Source organism: Arachis ipaensis, chromosome B06, assembly GCF_000816755.2.
Source record: "Arachis ipaensis cultivar K30076 chromosome B06, Araip1.1, whole genome shotgun sequence".
Classification (NCBI taxonomy): Eukaryota; Viridiplantae; Streptophyta; class Magnoliopsida; order Fabales; family Fabaceae; genus Arachis; species Arachis ipaensis.
The window spans coordinates 4,351,745-4,362,540 of NC_029790.2; the positions used below are offsets into that span (position 1 = coordinate 4,351,745).

Consider the following 10,796-nt stretch of genomic DNA (forward strand, 5'->3'; position numbering starts at 1 on the left):
TTCCAACGTAGCCCAAATTTCGGAGAAATTTTAAGACAGCACAAACATCTACCTTGCTTTATATTGTGATCGAGTTGTCCATACATAATTGATGAATTGAGGTCATTGAAAGTCTTAATAGGAAGCATCTTAATTATGAGCAGTGGGCACAAATGCTCAAACAGAGATCGTTGCATTTCCTCAAACTCCTCATTGGAATATGTTCTACACTCCCATCTTGATAAGAAACTTTCATCAATCCTGTTATAGAAATGAAAAATTTTCAAGGCAAGAAAACTACCACCACCCGACTAAGTCCAACAGAGACAATAGCATAGGTATGTTCCACATGATGATAACACATGAAAATTAAATGTTTACGTCTAAAATGCATTGAGATTAATATCCTATTTGAATTCAGAAGAGTAGCCACTTGAAAAATAAAATTTGATCAGCATTAATCATTTAACCTCTCATGAACCATTGCACTACCAGCATATAAAAATTGAAGCACACGCAAAAATTCCAATCATATAAGCAATAGTGCAGATATTATGCTCTTATAAGTATGTATTACATGTCATGCATGGGAGAAACAACCACATAAATGAGTAGTTATCAACAAGTAGAAGGTTATCCAAACAGGAAAAATATGGTACATAAGAAAGTTCTTTAGAGTAAGGAAGAATATCATGCATAAATACTTTGCCTAGATAGAAAGATAGATGTTATAGATATAGATATACTCACTCCTTCTGTTTTCTAACATGCAACATAACATGATGCAAGACTAGATCAGCAACATTTGCCAGGTCTTCACTTATATAACTCAAGAGTTTCACAATGGTTGCATTTGATGGATTTTCAAACATCTTGCCAACCAGTGGTCCAATTAAGAAGCTCCAGTCTTGAACCTGTTATACATTGGAACTATCAGACCAGAAAACTTTTAGTAATTCTAGTGGCCTGTATATGGTGGTATATTTATCAAATTATAGAAACTTACACTTTTAGACCACTCTGGAACCAGTTTGAGTACTCGGTCAGTGTCCAACTTTGATCCTGAAATCAATGAATGGGACATGTGAACAAAATGAATGCAGTGACAAGAAGAATATAAACTCAGACTGTAACTCTATCAAAATCATAACAAAAACTTCTAAACAAGAGGAAAAAATAAAGAAATTATTGAAACACATCAAAATGATATATACTCAGGTTGGGATCAACCAGCAACAAAAAGAATTTACCCCCAATCCCCCAAAACAAAAAAATCCCCAACAATAATAGAAACTTAAACAGGTTGTGACATACATGACGCAAAAACCCATTCAAATTTTTTGACAACAAATGAACCCTCCAATGATTGAAAATGGCATAAAAAAGTTGTCCTTGTTATATCATACATAACTTGACAACAGACCATGTTGATATATAATTTCAAATCTTTAAAAGCTTAATTCGATATAAAATATTCGAAGGACCAAATTGATATAAATGAGTCTATGAAGGACCAAAACGTTAGTTCAACGAAGCCAAGAAAAAAGTTCATCCATAGAATGGCAAATTGTATTGTCAAAAGTGTTGGAGGAAAAATTTTACTACCTTTATCTCCAGTGTACTCTTGATGATCAGGGGTTTGGTTGACTTTGCTGAAAGGATAAGGCAAACTTTTAGTGAAGCAAAGACATAATCAAGAACAAAAATTAAGAACAGAAACCATGAGTAAAGGATCTCTCCTCACTGCGCCAATTAGGCTGCAGTTAGATACCATCTGTCACAGGAACTACTTATACTGTCTAGCCCTAAATGTTATCCCTCTGTAGCCTGCTGAGCAGACCACCCAACTCTCCTTATAAACACTCACTCTTTAATCATGATTCAGATTCAGAATTCAGATCACAAATATCTCTCTGATTTCTAAGCTTCTAATAATCTGCAACTTCGGGAGGCCCATGGGATGCAGAATGCTAGAGAAGAAAATATACCTAAGATGGTCAAGCAGCAAGAATATCATTTCTACTTTCCGGTTGTGATGTTTGAGGACACCAATGATAGCCTCACGAGCAGATGATTCATTCTCATTTTGGGAATAAAAAAGGTCAACCAATGCAGCAAAGTACAATGAAGGGTCTGCATGAATACATATTCAGCAATGGATTAGTACCACCATAAAGTTATAATAAAATAATTCTCAAAATCTACCCCACTTTTACCCTCCAACCAAGAATAACTTAAGAAACAATCATCCTAAAAGTATTAGCCACTAAAAAAAGACCCAATAATAGTTTTCAATTGACATCTAAAACACAAATATATACATTGAAAACTATAAATTACAGTGCTAACCTATCACTGGGAGTAATTTAGATGCCTGTTCTCTAATAAAAACTTCTGCATCCCCAAGCCGTTCTAGCAATTTGTGGGCTATGTCTTGCCTGAAGTAGTAATATCAACAAATAAATATACAAAAAAACTAAGAGTAATAGTACAACCATATGAGCAACCATACCAAGACAAATAAGGAAATGATTTTTGTGTCTCTGATGATATATGAATGACTTCTGATATAACATCCAGGGCATTTCTTCTCTGTGAAATGTTCCCAGAACCAAGACGCTTTAGAACTTCTGTAAGGCACTTATTATCTTTGCTCCTGGTGGATCATCATTCATAAATTAAAATGAAATATTCAAGTGATGTAGCTAAGTATCGTATGAGAAGGAATAAACTGACTCACATTGAGCAGTACTCTGCTATCAGCATCACAACAGCTCTGGCTGTACCATCACGCTCGTCAAGAAGGTGGAGCAAAAAAGGCATCACAATATTAGCCTGCCCACTCTCTGCAGCTTCCTGTAAGTGATTTGGATTCAAAATGATAGCCTTGAATATTGAAACAACTCCAACTATCACATCTTCATCAGTGCAAGTAAGCTACAAAAAGAAGAGGGGAATGTAACAAATGAATTACGTCATGAACGGGAAAAAAAAAATAAATTTCAACTAGACTTGGGAAAGAGAGCTTGCCTGGGGCACCAGAATGCGAGAAATATTCATCCCAAATTCCATCACTGTGCTTTCAAATCTCTTGCTGTCTAGACGTCCCAGCAGGAGGCATAAACAATTCAAAAAGAATTTTCTGGTCTCCAGCCCACCATCCTTAACATCAGCATGGTTGTCCATATAGTACTGTAATTTTCAAGAATGTCAGCCTTCTATCATACACAATCATACAGCACTACAGTAAACAGTAAACACTCAAGTTGTCATGTCACCTAAGTTCCAAAGGTATCCAAGATATGTTTATGTAAGTCTTAATAAACCATAAGATAAGTTGGAGTTTCATTGTCCTAATTGAAGTGTAGAGGTGCACAACAACTGAGAATCAAAAAACCTTCAAGAACATCAGCTAACATACAATAAAATATTCACCCATCATCTTGATCTAGTCAATCATGGAAAAATATATTTTAGCCCTGAAGCTTTGGAAAATAAATCACATACCAAAGGCACGTTATCTATATGCTCACTACTCAACAAAGCTTAAACATTTTGATAATGTGATGTGAAGTAAAACATATATTCTCTTTGAACAAGATAAATTAGTTATATAGTTAGGAGTTCAGAATTACTTTATCTCCCTTGGCAAAACATCAAACATCATCATCTTACTATTTGACATAAATTTTACAAAGATTATTGCTCAAATTATTTTGTAAGAATCAAGAAAAATAATCTCTACTGAATATAACCTGAATTCCAGACAGGTACTGGTCCAGCAGTTCCTTGTAATGCTTTGAAAACTTATGATCTTCCAAGTGCAATAACATGCTGTAATGCTTCCAGCAAGAAGAGAGTACTAAATCCCCAGTCTTGAGAGCATCGGAGTCTGTATTCAGCATCAACATTGAATACAAAGGGTAAATTTTTTTTTTTTACCAAAAGCATAGAAAAAAAAAGTTATATATTACTGTGTGAGTGAATAATATAAAGTAAATATAGAAAAATGCATTGTGATCCAGAACCTGCCTCGTCTTGAAAAGAACCATAGTGGTCTTTTATCTCTTTCAGCCATTTAACAACTTGCTCCAAACCTTTGGCATGTAAAAAACGGCTTCTTTTGCTCCACTGAAATGAATGATTAAAGATCAAACAACTAAATGAGTTCAGTAGCATAAAGCTAAAAGTTACTGCTGGACTGTGCAATATATGCTAACTTATAAAATATAAATGTTTTTTGTTAATTTTGATAAGAAACAGTTGAAGCATTTGCTCGCATCTATGCAATCATTTCAGTTTCCATTTCAAGACCAATAATATAATAATCTTGGGAGAATTGAATAACCCGAAAGCAATATTTCGTGGCAATGTAACATGGAAGATAGCTCAATAACTGCTGTTTCTTCATTATATTTATTTAACATACAATACGATGAGAGTGCACAATTGAAGGACTTATCAATAATCAGAAACACAGAATCAGAACAGGTCTTTGTTCCCAAAATTACGATAGAAAATATTTTCACCCCGGTTTCCCAAAAGTTTTGTCCATGAATAGCATAGTTAAATAATTATATCAGTTTCTAATGTTAACTTATTCAAATAAAATTCCAAATTGAATATCTTAATTGCTCAACGTTAATATATTGCACATGTTCTGAAATATTAACAATTCATATAAGAATTAAGCGTCTGTAACTTACAGCAAGTAGTTTTTGCACCAAACAGATAAGCACATCTAAATGATGCCACAGAGTATATTCCCCTTCAGTCTTTGTCATTAACAACGATTTTGCATCCAGTTTAACCTCATCAACAGATGGAGAATGCACAGAAGTAGTTGCCCAATCTTTTCCCCTTGCATTTAATTTTGACTTCTTACCTTGAACCTCGGCCAGTTTTGTTAAAGCTCCAGAGACGGCTAAAAGACAATCACCAGCAGATACTCCAAGGCGAGATGGCAACTCAAAACCATCCTGCAAAGTGCTGATGAGCCAGTTATCAGATAACGAACAACTATGGATTAACTACTTAGAGAATTAATGAAAAGAGGAATATGCTAAACCCAAAAAAGGCCCAAGGGGAAGAGATGAAAAGTTGACAACATTGGAAGGACAAACCAATGCCATGTTACAAGATGACCAGCAGATTTTACAAGATGACCACTTTGCCCACTTGAAATTATCATTACACATATACCACATCAATAATCAGTAAAATGCTTCTAGGGAACAGAATGTTATTTCCCGACAGTATGATGCCACATTTTCTAGAATACAATACAGATAACTCCACAACCAAGCAGCCAAAGAAATTATCAGAGGCTAACATGCATTACTATCGGCACTTGTTTTTTTTCCTTCTTAAAGTTGCAACGTGCACAAGGTAAATTTTGATAAATGCTCATATTTGTGATGCAAGTAAAATTAATTGTATAGCCCAGGTGGAAACTGGAAAGTTAACCAACAGCCATATACACTCCTCTTATTTTCTGCTCTGACTCTGACGATTGATTAATGTATACAATGCATTTTCATGTGAACAAATTCAACCACTAAATAACAATAACTTCAATTTACAATAACTCTATAAAGTGCAGAAGAGCAGAGATCCATGTGTCACATAAAACATACCTTCCTTTACTCGCAATGCCTGCCAAATCCTTTAGGCAGGTGGAGAGTATCTTCACTAGATCACCATACCTACCCCTTATTCCTGCAACATACAACTCAATTAATCCTCAAAAACCTCAAAATAAGGACCATTCCAACCCCACAAGTATATGACCAATAGTTTGTAAACAAAGACCACCAATGTACAACTTGAAATGAAACTCACCACCCAACATAGATTGGTGAACAGAATTCTCATACTCAATGAGGCCACGAACGAGCACACACCAACCAAGCAACAAGTACCGATCGTCCTTCTTCACGGCAACAATGCCTGCAAGTGCTTCCGCAATGGGCTCGAAGATAAGCTCATCCTGGAAGAGCCAGCTCAACAAAATCATAGCCTGCCCACCATGCCTGGAATCCTTCCACTTCAATGACTAAAGAAATCCAACAACAAAAACAACATTATAAACACCGTTATAAGACACTCCAATAGCAAAATGAACAGATTGATAAATATACTAACAAATTTTCGTTACTTCAGGTAATTGAAACTTGAATAGTTATCTAGTTTTGCATTCTGATTAAGAATTTGTAACAACAGAAGTTTATACAACTAATAAGCAAAATGAATAATTAGTAAATTGGGGGGAAAAGGAAAACATTGGCAGAGGGAGTGAATGGGGAACAATACATGGTGGATGACGGGGAGGAGGAGTTGGTGGAGTGAATAGCGGTGACGGTGGTGTGCGGCGTCGGCGGCGTACTTGTGAATGAAGTGAAGAGAGTGGTGCAGTGAGTGAGGGGAGATTGAAGGAGGGTTGCGCGAGTGTGAGGAGAAACCAGAGATAGCATGGTTGAGGTTCTTGGCGCGAGAATCGAGGACGGTGGTGATGGATCGTGCTAGGGTTACGGAAACAATTGATTCGTGTTGGGACTCCGATTGCCATAGCACGGGTTGCTCTTCTTCTTCCATCGTCGAAACTCGAAAGGGGATTCTTCTTCTTCTTCTTCAATCTTCAGAAAGTTGGAACTTCCTAAAAGCGAAATTACGGTTTGCCCCTCACCAATAAATGCTACTTATGTTGTTTTTTTTTTAATCGAAATAAACTAAACAAAGAAAAATAAAACTAACAAAACAAAGAACTGCTTAAATAGAGGAACAGTCCCGTTTAAGACTACTCTTAAACTCCTCTCAAGGTGAAAGAAGCTCCACATATGAAAGTTGTAACTTCATTGCCATCTTTGCCATAGTATCTGCCACCGCCGTATTTGCATCTCTCATAATCAAACGAAAGTCAACACGCCAATTCCAATGCATGATATCTCTTATTTTGAGCACCAATGGATCAATAAACCAAAAACCATCTTGAGTAACAAGATTAAATGCTTCTACACAATCCGTCTCACAAATAATATCTCGTTGACCCACATCCCAAGCTAAGAGATATCCTCTCCAAATGACAAATAATTCTCCTTGAAGAATACTATTACTCTCGATCATTCCCATGGATTCCTTACTCTTTTATGCCATTAATTCACTTAAAAATATTTACCAACTGAATCTTATTTTTTATTTTTAAAAAAATTAATAATTAAAATTTTTTCTTTGGTTTTGTTTTTTATACTTTTTTCCTTTCCTTTCAATCATAATTTCAGAATAAAAGAGATGTTTCTACTAGAGTTTTTTCTTTAATCTTCGTATTTTATTACATCTCTGCAGCTACTACCGTTGCTATCACTGCCTGTACTTAATACCGTCACTACTCCTTTTACGTCCGCCACACCACACTTTCCGGTCTCTCTGCATTGTTATGTTTCGTCTCTACCCCTACAAACTACTCAAATTTCATTTTAATCATAATTTCAGAGATGAAAGAGATGTCGTTGCCAGAGTTTTTTCACTAAAGTTCATGTTCTTGTCACATCTCTTCTGTAGCTACCACCATCGCTATTGTTTCCTGCACTCAGCACCGCCACTACTCCTTCTATTGCCGCCACACCACACTTTCCGATCTCTCTGCGTTGTTGTGCTTCGTCTCTGTTCCTGCGAACTACTCAGGTTTTATTTTACTTTATTTTATTTTATTGCTTTTTCTATGATAATTTTTGTGTATTTGGAGATTTTTCTGCTGTCTTCGCATCGCAGTGTTTATTTTAAGGGTAAAAAAGAAAATACATTGTCTTAACTGAGCATTGCAATTGGCAACAAGCACAATAAATTTTTCTTTGCAAACTTATGATTATTAATTGGTGTCTGATTGTGTGAAGATTTTAAATCTGACTTGACTTGCAAAACTTTTTCTGGAAAAAAAAAAAGGCTTGTCCCTTTAATTTAACCAAATCAACACAATTTGAATAGGAAGTGCAATTTTTCCTTCCTTTTGTTTTTTATTGAATCAAAACTTTGCATCAAATATAACAAAATCATATCATATGTTTAATTTTTTCTTAACAATGCTGCATAATTTGGCACCCCAGTAAGTGTATTCTTGCTGATGATGAGTCAACTGGAATAATTGGCAAGTGTCTATCCAGCATCAATGTTGAGAAAGTTGAAACTAACAGGCGAGCTCTCAGGGAGCTCCTCTTCACTCTTGGAGCTCTTCAGTATCTCAGTGGAGTTATTCTCTTTGAGAAAACCAAGTCTTGTTAGCTTAATATGTGTTAAAATAGTTTGTTATGATGATGACTTGATTTTTATTTTGTCATACTTAGTTTCTATATTTTTCTGTTACATGTCTGTCTAACTTTTCAGCTAATGATCATGAATAGAACCAACTAGACTTGGTAATAATTAGTCATGTAGTTCCACCTATTTAGTGTTTTATTTGCTGGCATTTATGACTGTGTTTTATGTGATTATCTGATTGATGGATCTTATGTAAAACTAACTGTATTATGCTGGTTCTTGTTCAATAAAGTGTTAGATAATTAGCATATCTTAAATTCTTAATTGGATTAAAAGTAACTATGAATTGAATATTTAAATCAGGTTTGACTGCTTTTTTTATTCCTTGACTTGTTTTTTACGTGAATCAAGAGCAGTTCTAATACACAACTTGTTGAAGAAGCTTACACAAAAACTTTTATTCAAGTTACATGGACTTGCTGTCAGATCAACTTTCCATCCATCTCGTTCTATTTTCTTTATTTGTACAAAATAGTGTGTTCGTGTGTATGATTTATTGAAGAGAAAGCTCATCAAGAAGCTAGATGTTGGGCTCCATGAAACTTCACTATTGCGGTTCATCCTAGAGATATGATTGTTTATTTATTGATAACAAAAGAGAGAATTTCATTAGTTTATAGAAAAAATAATACACAGGAGTCGAGGAAAAGATATTCTCCCTAAGCTATAAATATAAAATAAAAAGAAAAACCATAGAAATCAATGAACGATAGCTTTCCAATCTCATAATGTCTAAGAGGAAAAGTCTCTGAAAAGTCATTAACATGCTTTACACTAGATAGACACTAAACGCCTAACTCTATCCCAAACAATAACATTTCTTGAGGATTTAGGAGGTGTGATTATTTGTTATGCAGATGTTGCATAATCAATTAGTTTTTCATAAAAATGAAATTATTCTTCATAATTACTTGTCTGTACGCTCTGTTTATAGGTGATAATTTAATTGTCAGGAGCAAAAAAGAGAAGTTGTGTTGGTTTGACATGGACCTTTTATCTAAATCTTATAAAACTCTCAAATAAGTTTTGTTATTATCTAGTGAATGAGCTAAATATTACTTCACTGCATTAGCATTCATCTTATCCCTTTTGTTTGTTCTTTTGTTTGCAGAAAAGAAATTTTGCATCTTTACAAGTGCAAGATGGAAGCAAGAGTTATTATTGAACCAACAACATATAATTGTATTCTAAATATAAAGATCTAGAGTATTTCAAGTAAAATAGTCTTGAAAAATAAGTTTATTCATAATTGCTTTATGAATTTGAAGCTGATTGGCATAGAATAACTTTTACTATGTTGATTGCCTAAAATTGGAAGTGGTCGAAATGCTTTAGGCATTGAAGTAGTAGGGGAATGTGTAATTGGTTCTCAAAAATTGGAGTAATATCCTGGTGTGATAATTATGTGACTTTATTTTATGATTGATGTTGTACTTTGTAGCTTTATATGATTATTTGTATTAAGTTAAATTGTATGATATAACTTAAGATAGATCAATTATATCTTATAAATTTAGGATATGTTTGAACTTTGCTATTACTCATTATTTAGATTAAGTTATATTGTATCTATCATACTCAGCAATAATTAGTTACGATAATGTATAGGTCACTAATAACTTATATTAATTGACAAAGTAAAAAAAATTAGTAATATAGAATTGTAACATGTAGAAGAATGATAAATTAGTGTATAAACTAATGAAAAATAATTCAGTAATTTGACTTTCAAAGAAAATAGTAAAAATATCTAAAAAAAGGATTCAAATTCTCTAAAGTTATATTGTCACTTTAGAGAAAAAAGTACACCATTAATCACCATTAAATTAAGATAGTAGGACTCACAGATAATAAATATTACAAATTCAAAAGTGATTAAAGCATCACTTTACCACTTTACTAACATTGTCACTTTAAAAGATTTTTTTCCTAAAAAAAGTATTATATAGTGCAACCTGAAAATATTATCATACTACCACTCCACAAACTTTTACCATGAAATCCAATGCAATGTATAAGATCAAAACTCAGAATGCCATTATTGAAAGTAGTTATTTAGACAACTCATACAAATATCAATTATCTCTAACTGGTAAATCAAGAACCAAAATTATAAGCTTTCAATATAACCTTCACGCAATTAAATTTTACCATGCTAAACTCAGCAGTCAGCAAGGATCTAAGAATGATTCATGATGTAATCAGCAATCAGGAACGTGTCTGTGTATGTTACAATTATTTAATGTACACTTAAGTTTCATTTGTTAAGCTTAAATGAAAATAACAATTAACACTTAATTCGTGGTCTTTTTATAAACTTTACTTAAAATAACTCTACAATATTTAAAAAGATAAAAGAAAATCGAACTAAATGATACAAAAATAAATTAGAACTATTGAACGTGTTCCTAAAGGCCATATATTTACACTCAAAATATCATATATTTTCTAGAGCTACAATTTCTACTTCTTGCTTCTTCCTGTTTACACAAAGCAATCTGGCATGG

At 33.8% G+C, this 10,796-nt stretch overlaps 1 protein-coding gene across 3 annotated transcripts in view; it reads right to left on the reverse strand.

Annotated features, from left to right (window-relative positions):
- The window catches only part of LOC107645460, a 9,322-nt gene extending 2,680 nt beyond the window's left edge, over positions 1 to 6,642 (reverse strand). Inside the window, exons 1-15 of one of the 3 annotated variants that reach the window (XM_016349490.2) lie at positions 6,292 to 6,640; positions 5,821 to 6,034; positions 5,616 to 5,697; positions 4,686 to 4,968; positions 4,008 to 4,110; positions 3,735 to 3,871; positions 3,010 to 3,171; positions 2,720 to 2,916; positions 2,492 to 2,635; positions 2,329 to 2,417; positions 1,968 to 2,112; positions 1,585 to 1,631; positions 986 to 1,041; positions 730 to 893; positions 53 to 240 (exon numbers count right to left, since the gene is read on the reverse strand). In XM_016349490.2, the coding sequence (XP_016204976.1) occupies positions 53 to 240; positions 730 to 893; positions 986 to 1,041; positions 1,585 to 1,631; positions 1,968 to 2,112; positions 2,329 to 2,417; positions 2,492 to 2,635; positions 2,720 to 2,916; positions 3,010 to 3,171; positions 3,735 to 3,871; positions 4,008 to 4,110; positions 4,686 to 4,968; positions 5,616 to 5,697; positions 5,821 to 6,034; positions 6,292 to 6,573 (2,293 nt within the window). In that variant the 5' untranslated portion in view covers positions 6,574 to 6,640. Of the gene's footprint in view, positions 1 to 52; positions 241 to 729; positions 894 to 985; positions 1,042 to 1,584; positions 1,632 to 1,967; positions 2,113 to 2,328; positions 2,418 to 2,491; positions 2,636 to 2,719; positions 2,917 to 3,009; positions 3,172 to 3,734; positions 3,872 to 4,007; positions 4,111 to 4,685; positions 4,969 to 5,615; positions 5,698 to 5,820; positions 6,035 to 6,291 lie in introns of those variants that run through there. The other 2 variants (XM_021103762.1, XM_021103763.1) reach the window with 2 other exon arrangements.